Source organism: Sparus aurata, chromosome 10 (genome assembly GCF_900880675.1).
Source record: "Sparus aurata chromosome 10, fSpaAur1.1, whole genome shotgun sequence".
Classification (NCBI taxonomy): Eukaryota; Metazoa; Chordata; class Actinopteri; order Spariformes; family Sparidae; genus Sparus; species Sparus aurata.
In genome coordinates, this window is record NC_044196.1 from 7,137,241 (window position 1) to 7,157,849 (window position 20,609).

The 20,609-nt window shown below is 39.4% G+C and overlaps 2 protein-coding genes across 2 annotated transcripts; one reads left to right on the forward strand and one right to left on the reverse strand.

Annotated features, from left to right (window-relative positions):
* Positions 1-1,882: 1,882 nt before the first annotated feature.
* Positions 1,883-6,247, reverse strand: LOC115589845 (Fc receptor-like protein 5). Its single transcript, XM_030431030.1, has 5 exons — positions 6,160-6,247; positions 5,127-5,369; positions 3,993-4,253; positions 3,753-3,881; positions 1,883-3,298 (listed from the first exon to the last, which is right to left on the reverse strand). The coding sequence occupies exons 1-5, from the start codon at positions 6,188-6,190 to the stop codon at positions 3,258-3,260; spliced, it is 705 nt and encodes a 234-aa protein (XP_030286890.1). The 5' UTR covers positions 6,191-6,247; the 3' UTR covers positions 1,883-3,257.
* A 4,615-nt stretch (positions 6,248-10,862) lies between these two features.
* Positions 10,863-19,384, forward strand: LOC115589861 (myelin-oligodendrocyte glycoprotein-like). The gene is made up of 5 exons (XM_030431048.1): positions 10,863-10,988; positions 12,020-12,349; positions 12,930-12,980; positions 13,139-13,222; positions 18,736-19,384. Exons 1-4 carry the CDS (start codon positions 10,907-10,909, stop codon positions 13,210-13,212), a joined length of 537 nt encoding a protein of 178 aa, XP_030286908.1. The 5' UTR covers positions 10,863-10,906; the 3' UTR covers positions 13,213-13,222; positions 18,736-19,384.
* The last annotated feature ends 1,225 nt before the right edge of the window (positions 19,385-20,609 follow it).

Below are 20,609 nucleotides of genomic sequence, written 5' to 3' on the forward strand. Positions count from 1 at the left end.
CTTCGTGGCCACAAAATACTAATTCGTGGCCACGAAGTAGGTATAATGTGCGCACGAAATACTAATTAATGATATTAATATAATTCCTGGACAACTGGGTAAGCAAATCGAGCGCACCTTCTCTAGAAACCGCCATGAATGTCTTTTCTTATTCTGTTCTAGTCAATATCTTTTTATCCCGCATTTAGGCATTTATTTAATTAGGCCTATAATCAGTGTTGGGGAGTAACGAATTACATGTAACGACGTTACGTAATTTAATTACAAAATTGTAATCCGTTACATTACTGGGAGAAAATATGTAATTAAATTACAGTTGCTTTTGGAAATGTCAATGATTACAACTTAAGTTACATTTGAAAAATCGCCGCAAAAGCTCGGATTTATCAAATAGTTTTTCGCCCCCCTGGATTCATGTTTGTTTTTAGTTTTTTTCATATCAACATGCTCCTTCCAAAACTGACGCTTGTGATTGGCTCTCTCTGGTCATGTGCCATTCGACTCAACCGACAAACCGCACGGCGGCAGTCAGACTCAGTACCAACAGTGTCGGCGGTGCACAAGATGTTCCTGGGCTGGAAATACAAAAAACACTTCATACAGACAGAAGCCAGGCTTCCATGTAGCCTATTACAAAGGTGGCTCTCTTTTAGCCCGACTACATCACCATGGTAACTTATGCTTAGCTCATAACCTGGTCCCGACCAGGTTCTGTTCAGAGTTTAATCATAAAATCGGCTATAAAAGCGCCGCTGTTTCACTATTTAACTCATTTACAACTGGCGTGACCTTTACTTTGAAAGTCCAGTGGAGCTGGATCAGAACGGAGCATTTGTACGGAGGGAGAGATCGCGCTGATCCGCTGCTGGTTACTTTCTCTCTGAGCGTCTCCGCCTACAGATGTTCAGCTGAGGAGATACGCTGCTCAGCTGATGATCCGACTCGCCTCAGGAGGTCATTTATTAGGCTATAGCCTATTTACTTTTATATACAGTCAGTCACCACTGAAAGAAGTTGTGCGCTCGCAGCAGGACAGATAATTTAACTTCATGTGGCCATGAATAAATTAATTGTTTTACCTGTTATGTGTTGCCCAAACGCAAATCTTGAGTAGGTCTACTCTGTTTTCTCACATTTAAAAAGGTCTTTGTACAGAGACAACATGAGATTTGCTTGTAGCTACAGCACCTAAAAAACCCACTGTAACCTATTTTCATACGCACACCAGCCTCGCTTTCAATAAAACACACACTGGCATTTTATAATTGCGATCAGTGAAATATATGAAAACAATATAAAACACAGTTTAAAACAACAGTTGTTGTTGCTCTAAAGCTTCATATTTAAAAGCAGCTCAATGTAGAGCTGTCAGAAATTAAAATCAGCCTCCTCTTGTCATATTTGCAGCAACACTGTTGCTTCAGGCTGTGATCAGGCTTTTTTGTATCGCTCATACTCTCTCCATTAAAACAACCTGCTCCTCTTGGCTGAAAACAGCCCGTTGTCGCTCCATTTAGTGAGGAAGTGAGCCTCCTTTGCAGTACAGGCCGAAGGTCAGACTCATAATATATGGTTAAACCTTTGAACTGAAAGGTTTATCACACTATAGGTCTTAAAATGTGAAAATGGTTAGCAGTTGAGAGATTTCATTCAAAATTAAGAAAAGTAATCATAATGTAATTAAATGTAATTAGTTACATTACTTTGAGAAAGTAATTGAAATAGTTACACTACTATTACATTTTCAACAGGGTAACTTGTAATTGTAACCAACTACATTTCCAAAGTAATCTTCCCAACACCGCCTATAATATAGTGAACTTTTAACTCTCTGTGATTGTATTCAGTGGCATTGTAGCGTCAACAAAATGAGGCGCAGAGATTCATGACGGGTGCTTACATTTTATTGTGTGTAAGGAAATACAGAAAGAAAATAAAGAGATTAGATTAAATACATGAAACATTTGATTTACAATTTCCAAACCCTCAATACATTCACCCCCATTCAACAATAAAATAAGAGATACATTTATTAGAACATGTTTACACTCATTGTTAAAACTTGATCAACCAAATATATATCTAGACACCTCAAGGATAAAAGTAATAGCCCAAAATTTGAGTTCCATATACCTTGTTCCACTTTACCAAGGGAGCTAATTGTTTGTTATGTTGAAGGTGCCGTTTGGAGAGACATCTGCCTCCTAATAACAATAAAACAAACTGCAGACTGACTGCAGCAACATAATCAACAAAAAGATAGTACGTGATTACAATACATGGTTCAAAGCAAACTTACTCGGAATACCACAAATAATCCAGACAAAGGAGAGACTCAGCAGCACAGATGCAGCGCCAACCCGGCAGAGACAAATAATAACTTTATGATAATAACTTTATTTATATAGCACCTTTAAAAACAGGGTTTACAAAGTGCTTTGACAAACAAAGCAGAACAAATAAAAGGAACACAATTAAAATTACAATTGAGAATGTAGAGCAAACGAACGGAATAGAAATAGTTAATACTTAATTAAATGTATTAGAATAATAAAAAGATTTCATATTTCACAAAGGAGAATGTGATTGAGATGCGCACAGGTGAGGATGCCTACAGGTGAGCTTACAGGGCTCATAGTCTCTTCCCTTTTATACCTTGCTAAGACTGGCCACTAGATGGCAGTCCAGGGTCATTCACATGCTCAACAGACAGAATTCAGAGAGAGGCTGAAGTGACAGCCTAAAACAATTTACTGTTCCTCACAGGCATCATTAAACGCTGCGGGACATATAGCCTCTGTATTCCCTCAGATGAGAGTCTGACACACATGATGCTACTTTCAAATGAGATGATCAGTGAAAGGCACTGCCTAAATGCAGGATAACAAGATACTGACTAGAACAGAATAAGATAAGACACTGAGCTTAAGGACATCACGTAGGCTATTGCAGGTTGTAGAGAAGGTGCACTCGATTTGCTTACCCAGCTGTCCAGGAATGATATCAATGTTATTAATTTGTATTTCGTGCGCACATTATACTTATTTCGTGGCCACGAATTAGTATATTGTGGCCACAATTTAATTATTTTTTTTGTCTGGTGCTCCGTAGTTACGCATTATTTTCAACTTTAAAGGTGTCGTGCTATACTGGTAAGAGAGGCTTAAAGTAGATAAATAAAGAAATAAGAATACTAGCTTCTCTCCATTCATATTGGGCAGCAAACAGGCTCTTCTTCTTCTTCTTCTTCTTCTTCTTCAGTATTGATCAGACGCTCTATTTTTAACATCAGCTCCAGCTGCAGGAAAACCAGAGCAGAGAAAGTCTGAAGTCAGTTTAAGAATTTAATTCCACTTTTTCTTTCTTCAGTCTTGCATGGCTTCGTTTCACTTCCTGCTTTCTACCAACGTTGCTGTGACAACCAGCTCTGCTCTGTTGGCCTTGTTCACTGTGTTAGCCACAAACTGAGGCCTTTGTCTCGTAGCGAGCTGTGTGGGTTAGCTGCCCTTTATTTAGGCTTGGCTTTGGTTTTCCGTCATCTCGCACTGGCCCCATTTTATTGAGGTCTTTCACCATGGTAACCTACAGTACAGCTAGGAGCCATGTTAAGAGCTTACATTAGAATGACAGCCGGATTACTGACCAATCAGATCACTCTCTGGCTTGATGCTATGACGTGTGTTTTTTGGAGGAGGACACCAGATCGGATGATCAGTACAGCCGTAATGATATTTTATTAGAATGGTTCTTACCTCGAGCCCACCTTCGGTACGTGTATATAGCAAAGATGAGGATGGCATTGTAGAGGATGAAGAGCAGGATGGTGCACACCAGTATGAGAGGAAGATTAGGATGAGGAGGAGAGACATTCGATGGCTGACCTGTGAGGAAGAAATCCATCAGTTTCAGACATGAAACTTGATCTAAACAGAATAGTCTCAAAGAGCCCGACATTGTCGTTTTGTCATACAGAGAGCAGAAGATCAGCTCACCTGTCACAGACAGCCAGCTCTGCTCCGACTGTCCTTTCTCAGGATGTTTACACCTGTAGAAGCCTTCATGATGCCTCGACACCGACGAGAGGATCATCTTTCCTGCAGGCTCAGTACCGATGAATTCACCGTCTTTGTAAAATGTAGTGCTGAAATCTGAAGTAGGATTTTTTGCAAGTCTTTCCTTGTAGATACAGCGAAGTGTCACAGTGTCTCCCTCTGTCACAGGAAGTGCAGGGCTCTCCAGGATCACGACCCCTGCTGAGATACAGAAAAAGCAAACCCAGGGTCATTGTTTTTATTGATGTAGTATTGTAGTACTAATTATAATGTCTACATCAAACCTCTAATTCTTTGGAAAGCTTTTACTGGTGGGTTAGTGTTTTTTGTAGATGTTTGTAGTGGGGGTGTCAGTTTCGGGGAATTTAGCTCTAGAGAGCTTAGCACCCATTGAGGGAAATTATGAGTGACAGGAACGAATGACACAACAGTGTTTTTCCAGGTTTAATTTTTTTTAAAGGCTAGAGACAGAAAAGTGGACGTTTCCATAGAATGAATGTCATGGGTCCTGGTGGTTGTGCTTTATCAACACCAAGCTGCAATTTGGTGCAATTTGGTCCTACTTACTAGTAGAATTGCCAGTGAACAACCTGTGACAGCATTTCTTATGTCGAAAATCTGTTGTCCTGTAATCTGATTCATCGGATATAAACTGTGGGTGTAAACCTGCCATTGGTTGCCTTGTTCAGTCAGCAGTCTCCTGCCTTCCAATATCTGTCGATATCTTAAAAAATCCTGTCTCAATAGGAACAACAACAACTCCCAAGCTTGCAACTTACACACTAAAATGGAAAGTTCCTTGAACAATAATTGTATAAACATTAACAAGCTAGCAGCTGTTACCTTTTGGGGTTAGCGTCATTTTAATTCCAGGACTTGTATCCACATGCTTAAACTAGCCAATAGCTTCATCGCCCATACAAGAATGAGAATTGGTGCACACAGAGCTCTCTCTAGCACTGTGAACCCTGGGCTAAGGGTAAAATGTTAGCTGCTAAGAAAACGCAGAGTGAAAAGCTTTTATGGTGACTTTGTCAGTTTGGAGTAAAAAAGCATTAGGAAACAAAAAAAAACCTGCTACTGTGATGTTGACGGCGTTGCTGCACTTGCCCTCCTCAGACGCGCACCAATACACCCCACTGTCTTCTGGATAGACATCGTCAAGCATGCAGCCATCATCGCATGGCTTGGGCATCTCAGAAGAGGCATTTTTCCTCAGTGTCCAGCCACTGGAGTTTACCGGTGCTTCACAGCTCAGAGAGATGTGTTCATAGCGAAAGAACTGAGACTTGTCAGGCTTGATGCTCAGGGTGGCTGCTGTTGGTTCAAACAGGAAATGAAAAAGGTGATTTTACCAACATTGCGAAATGACTCTCTTGACTGTCAGTATATGAGCCATTAGGTCCAATAACATTTGGAAAGTCTAGAAGAGCCACACATTTAAATCATTTTATCTCTATTCGAGATATCTTGGCGCTAAACTGTAAATTGGCTGGCTCAGTTGACACACTCTACAGGCTGCACTGTATTTTTATAGCCAGGAAGTTGAGCTATTGTGGCTTCAAACCACTGAGCAGCTTTGATTCCTATCAAAGCTGCTCAGTGGCTTTGTGTATAAGAACATAGTCTCCGTCTGTCCCAGTGATGGACGTGTTTATTTGTATATAGAGTAAGAACTGTCATCTGATCTCATGTGGTCGATGCCAGGTGGGAACTGACAGACTGAGAGCTGTCCAATTGTGATTCCAGGTCTGTTAAGCCTTTTTTTTAATGAGGCTACGCTTTTGCAACTTGACTTTCAGGATTTGTTGCCATGAAATAATTTCTAACTACAGAAAACAGAACCCAGATAAATAGAATTGACGAGCAATTTGACCTGATCACATTGCTGTTATTGTTTGTTATTGCCATTACTTTCTACATATATGCTAGCATATTCATTTCTACCCTTTAGATCTTAGCACCTGTGCAATGACATTACAGTTGATTCCTATCGAATCTGGCAATCAATTCCTAGGGTACATAAACCATGCATCAACAATTGAATAGAAAAATAAGTTATCAAACTAAAGTATTACAAATATTGAAAATAGGTTGAATTTCTGACCGATAAACAGGCAGAGTGAGGTTGCCTCCATCCTTCACCGATGATGTCTGAATTCTTCTGCTCAGTTTCCGCTAACAGTCAACCCACATCCTGAACTGAGGACATCACAAACAACAGGCTGAGAAAAAAATACACTGTGCTTGGTTTCATATGCCTTAAAGAGAACAAAAGGAGCTGCTTTAGTTCATTGTTTGAAGAAAGATCATAAACTCAGACTCAAACAATTGTATAATGTATATCTTGAATTATTAAACAGTTACTCTTGTAACTATTTTATTATTTCCAGCCCGCCGTGAAAGTCTCCTTCTCACTTACATCAAGTGGTACAGAATGTAAAAAAGTCAAAACACATAGCTCCTCCTCTTCAACCAAAGGCAAACTATATATATATATTTTTTTTAAATCACCAAGTGAAACTCATCCTCAGCCTCATGCTGGTCAAAGAGGTTTGGCTCTTTTGAGTCACATTTCTGTGAAACAGGACATGAGCAGTCACATTATTGACCTAAATAAACTGAAACACACGTCATCTGGAAACCATGCTCAGGGTTTGAACATACAGCATGGACACCAACTCACCAACTCAACAGCATGCAAATCACAAAAACACACACACACACAAAAAACAACAACAATCGATATCTCTTACCACTTTCACACCAAAATATGTGCGTACATGCAGGTTTTTTTAAATGCAGGTAAACCTTCTAAAAATAGGTGATTGAGTCCTATGACTGTTTGCTAACAATGATTATGGCAATTTGGACACACACACACACACAGTTAAGTTAAAACCTTACGTTTCTTCATGTTCAATGTTTTTCATTTCTATTCTATTTGTGTCACAATGCTGTGCTTATGTGCTCTGGTTAGGTTTAGGGAGAAAAACCACTTGGCTCGGGTTAGGAAATAATTGTTGTTTGGCATAAAATAGACTTTTCTCTGTTTTGGTTGGCACAAACATTGCTGGAAACTTCATCAGGTTGAAACACACAACACACAGGGTTGGCCGCCACACACAGAAGGGAATTTGACCAATTTTCACCCATTTAACAGGCCCCCCCCCCACCCCCCGCGCGCACGCCCCGCCGCTATATGAAAGTCAGGTAATAAACATGCAATGTGAACATGATATGATGCATTTTGTACATGTCAATATGGAAAGAAGCCTATGACACAACAGTACAGATAGTATCTGTGGTTTGCAGAAATGTTACCTGCCAACATTTTAACCTAGTGACTTGGCTGAAGGCTTTGTTCGTCAAATGGAAGCCACTGACAACGTTACCTACTTTCACTTCGGTCTCTCTTTCAAACTCAGTGCTGACTGAATGATGTTGAAGCGATGATTAAACAGAGACGAATGTAAATATTCTAACAAACAAGCAGCCTTAGATTCAACACAAAATCGTGGCATCACGCCAGAGAGGAAAGTTAATAAAAATGTCCACCCAGGTGTATTTTCATCACAGGCGATCAGAGCTGGAGCTGATGAACATGCTGCTGTACGGTTAACTGAGCAGAGGTGAATGATTATTCTACACGTTATCATTAAAGACACAAGAAAGATTGCAGTTGGCTTTTTGCGCACACTGCTGTATCAAAAGTCTGTATGGAACGAACAATAATAACACTTTTGCTATTCATATTAAAGCCTTGATAGTTGGTGGGCTAAAAATCAGTGGTTTGTCTTGAAGATAGGAGTAGAATAAATCAGGAATCACTTTGCTACATAGTCATTCAGTTCAACAATTAAAAGCTTTCTTTTTCCAAAGCTCATAATCACATAAGGGCTAGCAGGGCTTTGTTTGTGGATCTGCTCCCCTAGTCACTTAGGCTGTTGCCAAACCGTTCACCCTGTATATAATATTACTAATATCCCCATGATATGTTCACCTGAAGCTTAGTATTATACACCAATGAACCAGCCACAGACTGACAGGTGAAGTGAATAACACTGATAATGTTAGTAAAACCCCTGATTCTGATGTTCATGAGGGTGTAACTTTGCATGCACCAAACACCCAATCACCGTTGCAGGCCAAGTACATATCCTCATGGCAACAGCACACCCTGGTAACTCAGGTAGGTTAGGCCTCTCCTGTTGGGCTGGGCCTTACCTGCTGGGCCCAGGCATGCTGCCAACAGAGAGTTGGCAGCATGCCTGGCAGTTTGTGATTCATGTGACCACAGAGTTTCTCTCCAGAGGGTTGTTTATTTGTCCCTGTGTGAGAGGTCTGGAGCAAGGACTTGTGGAAGTAAAGCACACCTGGACACTTCAGCAGCTGCTAATTCAGTACAGACTTGCTTTCTGGTGGTTTCTTGTTGACTCTTGACCAACCTGACCGGTTTCCTCTCAGCAGCAGATGATAGTTTGTGTTTACTTCCTGGTGGTGCTAGTGACACAACTGTGCCATGCACTTTATACCTGCAAACAGTTGTTTGTACAGTTGATCTTGGGAGCTGTTGTGCCTTTTTTTGGGTGATGTGCCAGAAGTTTTTGGGAGGCCCACATGTTGTGAAACTAACTTTAGGGATTGCAAACCCTCTAAGTGTCATGGTTCTGTGTCTTGTTGTCTTATGTTTTGATTTTCATGCCCTCTTGTGTCCTTTCAGTGTCCTGTGTTCGTCCCTGTCTTTCCCCTGCTACTTTGCTTTTTGTCCCCCCCTTGTTTTTGTTGTATCTGGTCTATTGTCTTTTGTATCAATCAGCTTTGAAAATAAAGCTCTATTTTTGTTCCTCCTTACTGTGTCTAATGTCTGATCTGCATGTGGGTCCATCTTAATTCTCCCCCAAATATAACACTAAGGCAGTGATTCTTCAACTTTTTATACCTTGGTAAACCTCCAGAAAATATCAGGCTTTCCAAGAACCAACATTATGAGCAACATTTTAATACAGCAGTATATTACTTTTAACAAGCCCTACTAATATGGGCTCAGAAAAGTCACCAGCTGTTATCAGAACTACTCTGGGATAAAGATTTCATGCTACAAAACAAAAAAAAATCACAACTTTCTATAATCACCTATATTGATTGTCCCCCTTGATGTATTTTGGTCACATTTTTCAGAAGACTATAATAAATTAATTATTGAACCAACCAACCTTCATGAATGTTTTGTTATGATGTATTTTGTGTTCCACTCATTTCGTTTCATCACCGAAACATGAGATCTTAGGAAATCTGACGCGATGAACATATGCATCTCAAAGAAATATCAAATCAGAGATATTTTTTTTGTTTGTTAAAGAAATAATAAAAATCTTTGAATATTACATCAGACTCCTTTTGCACAAATTACTGCATCATTGCAGCGCGGCATGGAGGCATATATATTCTAACATTGTGACCCACTGGATATTTGATTTTCATGAGCTGTAAGCAGTAATCATCAAAATTAAACAAAGAAAGGCTGTGAAATATTTCACTTTGTGTGAAAAGAATTTAGAATAAATGAAAGATTCAGTTTTTGAATGAAATTACGGAAATAAAATTAACTTCCTCCATGATACATTATAAAACAAGTTTATGTAAACTTTTGACTACAGCTGTATGTGTGATTCGTGGCACAATTAAAGCGGTATAAATGTTGTTCCAAAGCAGAGCCGGCCCCGGGGGGAGAAAATAAATAAATAAATAGATAAATTCAAGAATATATTTTTTTTATCAGTGCCATTACTACTATTATTTCGAAATATTATATAAGCCCCCAGCAATGTAACGTCATGGCAAGGACTATTAAATAACGTACCTGTACCTGTACCTGTCCTCTGTGAGGGGGGCGGGTCAAGAGGCGAGCTGCCTGAATCTGACCGGACCGAGACCCCAAGACCCAGAGAGAGATTTACTGATACTGTCGCAGAACCACAAGGTCCAAAAGACTGAAACCAGCTTGCTAGTTTACTTCAGATTGCAGCATTGTTTGATAATCAATAAATAGCTGAGTCGACGTGTGTTAATGTTACTCCACCTAAAATTCATCAGGGACGTTTGGAAAGTTAACGTTAGACCTGTTCAGGTGTTATTACAGGTGTCTTTCCTGCTTGTATGTTAACATTCTATCAGTTTTCCATCCCCTTTGTAATAGTGTAGCTGTGAAACTTTGGTTTATTGTGTCACAGTTTATGTTTGTTAAAGTTTACATAAGTGTTGAAGTGTATTACTGTTAATACTCCACACCTTAGCTTTCCCATATCATTCATAGGCGAAATATATACACTGCACTCTGCTGAATTGCTTTTCAATGACAATAAAGTTGAATGAATCTCATCAAATTTTCATTATTAGTCTATATTAGTCTATGTATAGCACACATCAAGCATCTGTTGTTGTTGTTGTTGGGTATTTTTAATTAAAATGTAACTGTAAATGTAAATGCAGTGGTCACATACACTTCTTTTCTCTCCTCAGATGCACTTTAACATATTTCAGCAGCAGCCCAGTGACACAGCATCAGGTGCTCCTGTCCCTCCACCTCAGCACAGCTCAAAATGACTCAAAATAAATAAAATCTTGAATATATACATGCAGTTTCTGTGTGAGTGCATGAAAATTGATTGTGAAATTGACTGCGATGCAAAAGGGCGCTGGCTAAGATCTTGCCTTGGGCATCAAATTACTCAGAGCCGGCAACTGTTCCAATGAAGAGGGGAGGACGTGACGACGGTGTCTCGTCCACACCATACAACCTGACAGGCGTCTCCCAGCCGCAGGTAGTTGCCTCCAGCTTGCTACATATAAAGATGAGCCTGACGCCCGTGCCGTGCTATCTGATACTGACTATACTGATTATGAATGAGCGCATCCACACTGTCGACAGCCCAGGTAAGCTCAGCGGGAAAATGATAGTTATACATTTTTTAACGAGACAGCAACAGCAACAAAATCGTGCGCAGTAAGTCTGTGAACGAACCTGTGAGAGTTTGGAACAGCAGAGTCAGATTTGTGCTTGAAGGAGGACAGAGATTTGAACGCGACAGACGGATGATTTGAGCCAGAAACAGAGATACAGTCGGTTGTATCGATCAAAACAGCTGGCGTTCACCTGGACCCCTCCCCCACCGTTTGTAAAGTGAAACCAAAAAAGGTACACCTTGCTAAATCTGACCCGGAAGTGAAGGGTAATGTTGTTACGTCGACTCGGTGGTCGTGGGGGAGCTGCATCTCCTATGAATATAAAGCACTTACATTTTTCAGCCAGCTAGAATGATGTTATGTTACATAAAAGAGTTTAAAATCAACGGGGAGTTGGAAAAAAGGTGGACAATCAATAATTCACCTTCATGAGAATGTGTTGTAACCCACATCTGTGAAGCATTAATTCGGCTTCAACTATACAGATGTCTTGTATAATGTTATATAATCTGCATAAAATGTGCAGAATGTTTTTTACATTATTGCTTTTTGTGTCTATGTCTGATTCATTTTTGCTTTTCAGCCGTTTACTGTTAAAAAACAAATCTAAAAGTGTATCTGTAAGCAAGATAATCGTGAACACAAAGCACAGATATATATCTTTTATTGGACCCAGAGAGAACATTCATGACGCATGATAGAATAAAATACAACACAGTATAAACTGTAATAAAGTATGAAATAGTTGCACAATATACTAAGGTTTTGTTTTACATCTGCAGTTTATAATATTTTTAAATTAACTATTCTAAAACACAAATACCAGAACCCTATGTACAGGAGCTACAGTGACTAGTCCATTAGTTAGTAATCAATTTACATTTCCTGACATTTTACAGGCCAAACTACTAATTGATTAATCAAGAAAATATATTTCTTTATTTTGCTGTACTCTGCACAAAGGCTTAATGTTGTCAAATATATGTTTTGTCTTTCTTCAGGACCATCTGAGTTAAACTGCCCAGAACCATCAATGAAAGTTGTAGCCGGTCATCGGGAGATGCTACAATGTTCCTCTAGTTCTCCCATAAATGTCGTGAAAATGGAGTGGTTGGTTAATGATACAGTGGATGTCTATTTGTTCCGGAACGGGAAAACTTGCAATGATAATCAGAACGAGAAGTACAAAGGAAAAACATCTATTTTTGAGGATAAAGTGTCCCAAGGGAATTTTTCACTGATTCTAACAGCAGAGATGTCTCATAGTGGAAAATACCGTTGTGCTGTTTATGACGGAAGAAACACAATTGAATGTTACATAAACGTCAGTGGTAAGTACTCTGTGGCACTTTTCCATTATAATAAAAAGTATTATAAACAGTTGAACGGGTTATCAGACGCTCACTGTTGAATACAGTTACTGATAATGACACACACATACCATTTAACCAGCATCTTCCCTACCATAGGGATCAGTGCACCATCACTATTCAAGAAACATTGCAGATAGCAGACCAAAACAGGGCGAGACCGAGCCAAGACCAAAACCAGCCCAGTGCAGGTCCCACACTGCATAACACACTTAAACTACAATGTGGAACATGCAAACCAGAGGCACTCGTAACAGTTTTTATTCAACACTCCACTTCCATGTTTTACCATCCACCTAACATGATCCATTTTTTGTGTGCTTGCACATACAAATGTAAAGATATCAATACACTGATATCCCAGCAGTTGTGAGACTGAAACCTTTAAAAAGCAGTTTTGAGATGGTCTCAAGTTTATTTCATCTGCAGTCGGTCAAAACTTGGAGGACAAACTGAGCTCAAAATTGTTCTTTTCCCTGAAAGATTTGTAATAAATGTGCTGCTTGCTTTTTAATACTTAAGAGTTTCTCTTTTTTAACAGTTCACCCAGAAGGAGAAAACAACCTCTCTCGCAATCGAGTTAACCTAAACAGTAAGTTGAACTTGCTTCATAATTCAGCTTCCAGATCATCTTCCCACCTTCAGTGAGGTGAACAGTGTGCAGCTGTTGCCAGCCTCTGATTTTTATAGTACAGATATAGAAATTTGAGGCAAATCACTGACACTAACATCTCTCCTACATTCCTTCAGGTGGCACAGACGGACTGACTATGGATTACTGGACTATTGCTGCTTCTCTCATCACTTTGGTGGTCTACTTTTGAAATAAGCACCGTAAGTCAAACATCTCCAAACTTTATCATTATTGACACATTTCCAGTTAAACAGGTACTCATGTTGAAAAGTTGTTTTACTGGCTTTGTTCTTGGTTCAAATGTTGCTGCTCCTCTGAGCTCCATATTGCTGACCGTAACCATCCACTGTCAGTCAGTGTGACACACAGTGACGTAGGACGTAACATTTCAAATTGTAGCCCAACTTTCATGCAGGAGGTCAGAGTTCGTTTCCTGTCACAGACCAACAACTGATGTAGGTTTTTAATTGAAATCTTCACTTAAAGGTGAAATATGGAATATGAGCTGAATGTCGCCATCTAGTGTCTCAAGATCGTTGTCGCAAAAACAAAAAGGTAATTCCAGCGGTCGGGTTGCCAGGTTGAGGCTGAGAGGGTGTCCTCTCCACTGTCCCCTGGCTGATGCTCTCTACAAAGACTCAGAATTTATACATTTGATTTCACATAAACATCCGATGGAATATCACAGTATGCTCATTTGACTTAGGTCTCTAATTTGAGACCTGTGTAAATACAGATAGCTAGCTAGAATAGTCTTTATTATAGCCACTGACCGCAATGGTGAAAGTGAACCAGCAATACTGGACAGGGCAGGAGGATTGAGCCGCCTCCGTTTCCTCCGTTTACTGGGTGTGGAGGTCGATGGGTCACCACCAGTATTCTCATATTTAGGATCAACGTGATATAATGAAAATAAGTATAGCAGAGGAGTTTGACCGACAGGTAACGTTAGCTAAGTTAGCAAGCGAGTTAGCTTACCGATCCAGGAGAAAGTTCGCCATTTCCGCGTGTGTTTTGATGCCGTGGAAATCCTTTACCTGAGTCCATCGAGTGTATGCTTCACTGATATTTACTCTGGTTTTTGCTCTTGTCCGGTCACTCAGCTGCTGGGACAGATAACGCACCGTTCACTGGGGCTCTGAGGAGCTTGCAGACTCCGCCATTTTACCCAGTGTCAGCCTAGCTGTGCTGAGCTTTGCCGAGCATTGCCAAGGTTGCGAAATTGGCAACCCGCAACACCGGCCGCTATTTGGCTTGTACGATGTAAACAGGAAGTCATTGTCGAACCCATCAAAATTTCTTACAATATTTATTTCAGACTAAATGTAATTTTTCAAGGAAACGCATTACTTTAAATCTGCGCCCCTCTAAACGCCCCATGGATGTATTATTTTTGAAAAAATATAGCTTTTGATAAGCATATTACATATTCAACCTTTAAAATACAAAGAAGTGGATACTTGGTTATCATCACTTTCTCAAAATGAACATTTAATGCCTCACGCCGCACTCATAAATATGAACATAAAGTCGACCCAATGAAGCCATCACATGTTTAGGATATCTGCCAATCCATCCATTTTACAATCAAACCTTTGTGTATAATTATAATTATGATGAAAGAGCCACTTTTAAGATTTACCATATTTACGTTTTCTGCTCAAAGTAATTTTCAATGGGAGTGCATGGGGCACTTTAGCGATAGCATCAAAATCTCTATTTTTAGAACACTAAGAAGGCTCGAAACAACATGAAACTTTGCTCGTAGTATCACCAGGGTCTCTACACATGAACACGAGCATTGAGAACATTGTTTGTGTACACAGAGTTTACTAAAAAGAAGGCTCAACTCAAGACAACTCACCTTAGCAGTAGTTTCTTCCTCTAGCCGTCGTCATGGCAGCCCAGTCGTACTCGGGAATCACAGCTGTGGGTTGAGTGTATGTGGTTCAGATGAGCTATGTGTAGAGACCCTGGTGAGACTACGAGCAAAGTTTCATGTTGTGTCGAGCCACCTTAGTGTTTTAAAAATAGAGATTTTGATGCTAGCGTAAAAGTGCCCGTAGCACTCCCATTGAAAATGAGTTTGAGCCAAAAACGAACATACGGTCAATCTTAAAAGTGCCTCTTTCATGATGCTTTTACATGAAAGGTTTGACTCATACACATTCACAAAAAAAAGTTTAGGTTGCATTTTGGCGAGAGTTTCACTTTAATAAATCAAGTATGCTTTTCTAATCTTCTGTGACTTTTTTGTTTTGTTTACAGCTTGAAATCTTGCCTCATTGTCTTGAATTTGGTCATGGTTAAATGTCCTCCATTGTGTGTACGAAATGTTAAAAGCGACCTTGGAGGAAATTTGAGGTGATTGAGGAGCTATGATACCAATGTGGGGGTTGTGACTCCTATAATCAATCAATCAATCAAATTTTATTTGTATAGCCCTTTACAATCGCCAGATGGTACCCGAAGTGCTTTACATCAAAGCAATGAAATAATACATAAAAACACAAGAAAGTGCTACTAGTGCTGCAGGATGTTAAAGGCCCTCTAAAAGTGCATAAAGTAAAGTGAAAAAAACAGGCAAAATAAGTGCACCTAAGAGCAGGACTACCTTAGTCAGAGTTAAACGCCAATCTAAAAAAATGTGTCTTCAGCTTCAATTTAAAAAGGCGGAGGTCAGTAGCGGTGTGAATGTCCGGGGGCAGTCTGTTCCACACCCTGGGAGCTGTGACAGCAAAAGAACGATCGCCCCACTGTTTAAATCTTGACCTTGGGACCTTGAACAGGAGCTGGCCACAAGAGCGGAGGACCCTGCCATTATCACGGACAGTTAAAATCTCTGACAGGTAGGAGGGAGCCAGGCCATTAATGGCGTAAAAAGCAAACAATAAAAGTTTAAAATCAATTCTAAAAAGAACTGGAAGCCAGTGGAGTGACGACAGGACAGGGGTAATGTGTGAGGAGCAGAGGTCACCAATCATTACAGAAAAACTCCTATTTGCCAGGTACAACCTAAACCATTGGAGAGCGGTGCCACAGATGCCTGCATACTCCTCTAGGCGAGATATAAGGATTGCATGGTTGACTGTATCAAAAGCTGCTGTGAGGTCCAGCAGTACCAGCACAGCGGGGTTCCCAGCATCCACAGACAAAGCAATATCATTATGCACCTTTAACAGTGCTGACTCGGTGCTATGTCGGGATCTGAAACCAGACTGAAATTTATTGAGGACAGAATTAATCTCTAAAAATGTTTGTAATTGAATAAAAACAAGTTTTTCCAATACCTTAGAAAGAAAAGGCAAGTGAGAGACAGGCCTAAAATTGGACAGCACAGAGGGGTCAAGATGTGGTTTTTTGAGGAGGGGCCTAACCACAGCGTGTTTGAAGGCAGCTGGGACTGACCCCGAGCTAAGACAGGTGTTTATAAAAACCAGCAAACTTGATCAAACAGAACTAAAAACCTCCTTCAGAAACTTAGCTGTAATAATGTCTAAGGGACAGTTAGTGGGTTTTAGGCCACTAACCACCTTAGTGAGAGATGACAGAGAAATATTCTCAAATTGTTCGAAAACAACACATTGTGCAGGAGGAACACACACATCATCAGGGGACATAAGCATATTACTGATATTCTGCCTGACTGATGCCACTTTGTCTATAAAAAAGAGACAACTCTTCACAGGTTGTGGTGGAGGCATTGGACAGGACAGTAGAGCATGGGTTAATAACAGAGTCAATAGTTTTAAATAGCACACTCGGATTATTAGAGCTGTTGGCTATAACAGAGGACAAATATTCGGACATGGCCTCCTTCACAGCTCTCTGATAAGCAGCCAAGCTGTCCCTTAACCAGCCCAGTGATACATGCAGTTTGTCCTTTTTCCACCGGCGCTCAGCCTGTCTGCATTGTTCCCTGAACAATGCAGACAGGCTGTATATAAGGGGGTCACAAGATGATAAATGGGGTAGAACACTAAATTCAGCCGCACAAAGTCTTGCAGAAAACAGATGTTGTTGCACCACTGCAGGAAATTTTCTCTTATTTTACCAATAAAAAAGACTGAATTCAAAAAATTAACAACACAAAAAAGTTTTTAAAAGTGCTCGACAGATCACCAGCATCACAGTGACAGAGTTGCAAAGTGGACGCAGCCATTTTTGACACTCCTAATTCCAGAATCAAATTTAAAATGCATTTCCTCCTGGATATTATACAACAAGTAGTTCCGACCAAGCAATCTGATTGGTCAAAAAGACATTTAGACAGTGCTCAAACAGCACGCCTGACTCACTACTCAAATTATTACTCCGCCAAGTCTGTGGCAACATTGTATCCATCTCCATGGCAACATTGTATCCATCTCCATGGCAACATTGTAACTGTCAGACCTAGAGCAGGAAATGGTGGAAAAATAGGCTACAAAATGGATCGGTTTGTTGTTAATTTTGATTTATTTGGCGGTCTCAGTTTGGATGAATGGTTGGAGGTTGTGAAAAGAACCAAATGACAAAAAAAGTAAAGATTTGTGCCGATGTCACATGAAGAGCTCAATCAACTGGAACTGTCCAGGAATGAACAGACTAAGTCCCGATCAACGTCTTGGGCTGTCAGATGTTTTCAGGCGTATGTAACTATTTAAGAGCACATTGGAGGTAAATAAAGTGATAAATCTGGAACTTCTCTGTTCTTTATAATTAGATAATAATAAGATAAAAATGAAACAAGTCCGAGCTGAGTATTTTGTTATAATTTTTTTTAGAAACGTTATTTATTACTCATGAAAATAAATCACAAACCACCTGTCAGCTGCCAAAGTCACATTTATGGAATAAAGTGTCCCGTTTTAGCTGAGAGGGCAGCCTATTCCCTTCAGTGTGAGAGACACTATTGTGACCGCGGTGAAAACGTATTATAAAGAATATAAAAGAAACATCTTTGTCATAACTTGGGCGATAAAAATAAGCATTTTCTGTTTATCTGTGCAGTTTTGATTTAGTTCGATCAAACATTAACGTCAGCTCAGAGTTCATCTTCTGGGACTAGAACATCCTTTCTGTTGCTAGGTCGTTACAAAGGGCTGGATTATTTGCTGTAGTGGTAACTACGTTCCATTACACATATGAGTCTACTGACATGACTGATTCTGTTTCAGTTATTAGTCAGACCCCATGTGTTTCCATGGAAACGCGACGCACACTCGCAAAAACCTTTAAAATTTGAGAGCAAATTGTCCATCAACATGGATATATTTTGATTATACATTTTATTTTTGTTGGTACTAGTTGTATAATCGCAATATTACCCTCGAGGGTGTGCTTTAACGTTATTTGAGCACTTCAGTGCTGCTTGCTGACCTCAGTGCAAGCGCCTCGGTCCTGACCGCATCACTGTCGTGCTCAAATGACGTTAAAGCACACCCTCTCGGGTATATGCTGAACTATTCCGGTTGATTCATCAATATAAAAAGAGACAGAGGAATGTTTTGGGGTAAATTATGAACTTACTGGAAGGACTAAATCTTTCACAAATTTAATACACTGTCCAAAAAACTGAAAGAAAATTACAAAAGCTTTTTTTTTCTCTTCACATTATTCAAAAGCTACAAGATATTTGAACTTTTTAAGAAGACTGATTTGTGATTTCTGAAAACATACTTGGGGATTCATTATCTGCATGTAAAACTGCTCTCACCTTGTCTTCTCACAGGGAATGAAATCCCAAATGAAGAAAGGAGCCAGATGGATGTGATCGTGCACCAGGGCATTCCAGCAGCTGGCAACTGAAAATCAGTAACTGTTGTTCCACCAAGAATTGAAGTAAAACACTCCAGTGAAAAATATATAAAAGCAGATTTCTGAAGAAAAGAGATAGTATTTCTAGGCACTCCACAGATGAAGTCTAGTATAATTTCATCCAAAGATTTTGTTAATAGCAGTTGTTCTCTCTCAGGTTTATCTCGCTATTAGCTTAGTGTAGTTAGTCAGTCAAGTGCTGCTGCTGCCTCTGAATGTTAAACACCAATGACGCCTCTGTCTGATTCTCCATGTAAAAGTAAACTGACCCATACCAACATTTTGCCAACAAAGAAAATTGCTGAAGTGGCCAAATGAAGCATGATAGTAGACATTAAATGTGGGAGGCGTCATCAATCCTTTCATACTATCATGACTCCTCAGAGACATTTCACTTCACAGCACAATTTTTTTAATAGATTCAATTTATAACAAATATTCAAACCAGCAATTTAATCTTTACTATCAAATAAGCACCTTTTAATAGAAGAGAATGTGTATATATATATATCTATATATCAGATTTATTAAGGGTATATTGTGCATAAGTGTGTGTGTGTGTGTGTGTGCGTAAATTGTTTTACAAATCTGATTATTTTCTTACCTTTTGTGCACACACACACTTTTAGTCTGGATCCTACACATTGTTTTATAATGCAGCTTTTTATAATTAGTGTGTTCACTCAGGTCTGATGTTTTTAGGTCAAAGCCGAGCTGATGTCATTTAAAAACTTTGCTCTACTGCAGAGTCCACTGACCGGGTGGAATACAGTAAACACATTACCATCGCACAGAAAAGACCGATCTTCTTAACAAGAATTAGTGACAAACTGTGCCAACATTGTTCAACAGAAGTCATCGGTTCACACTTCAGATTCAGACTTTGCCAAAGCAGAAACCAAAACTGTGAATTGTTTCAGTGTTGATACACAAACTCAAATACTCCAACATCATGACACATAATCTGAGTTCATATTGATCAACATGTTTCTGCATCATCGTTTACACAAATCTCCAGACGTAAACAGAGTTTCTGAACATCTTCACTCTGGGAGAGTTTTCCAACAGCTGAAACATTAACATGAGCACTGAAGGCCAAAACACAGAGAACTAGCTTTGTTTTTTTAGAAATATGTGTGTACTTGTTAAAACAAAAGTATTGATTATAATCTGCCTTAAAATATGAATCCATCCATTGTTCCTGTCATGTGTTTATTCATTCAGGGATTATAAACTGAATGTAGACTGGTGCTAAATATGTGATACTCACCAGGTTCTATTGGAGTTTATGTTCTGCACTGAAAAAAGTTTAATAAACCTTTAGGTTTTTTACTGCAGGTTTGAATTTTAAAAAAAGGGTTGAACGTGTATGAATTTAATCATGAATGAATGCAAAAATTTGTTGTACATGAATTATTTTTTAAAATATTTTTACTGGGGTGTTTTTTTTTACATTTATATTGAATAAATAATATATTCAGCTGCACTTTTCTCAGAGTTTTCTTTTAAAGATTATTATTATTATAGTTATCTGCAACTGTGAGACCAAACAGCAACACACTGACTGCATTTCCTCCGTCAAGTCATTTGCTGGATGTTTTACTACATTTCATGGTGTGTTACCAAAACCAGCTGTTGGTTAAAGGAGGAGAGTTCAGCTTCAGCAGCTTCTGCAGGAATATTCATCGTGTCATGTGAGAGATCAGGCAGAGATACAAACAGAACCAGTTCTTTTTAAAGCCTGTAAGAACTTTACATTTGAAGACGACACATTTGTTCATAAAGTTC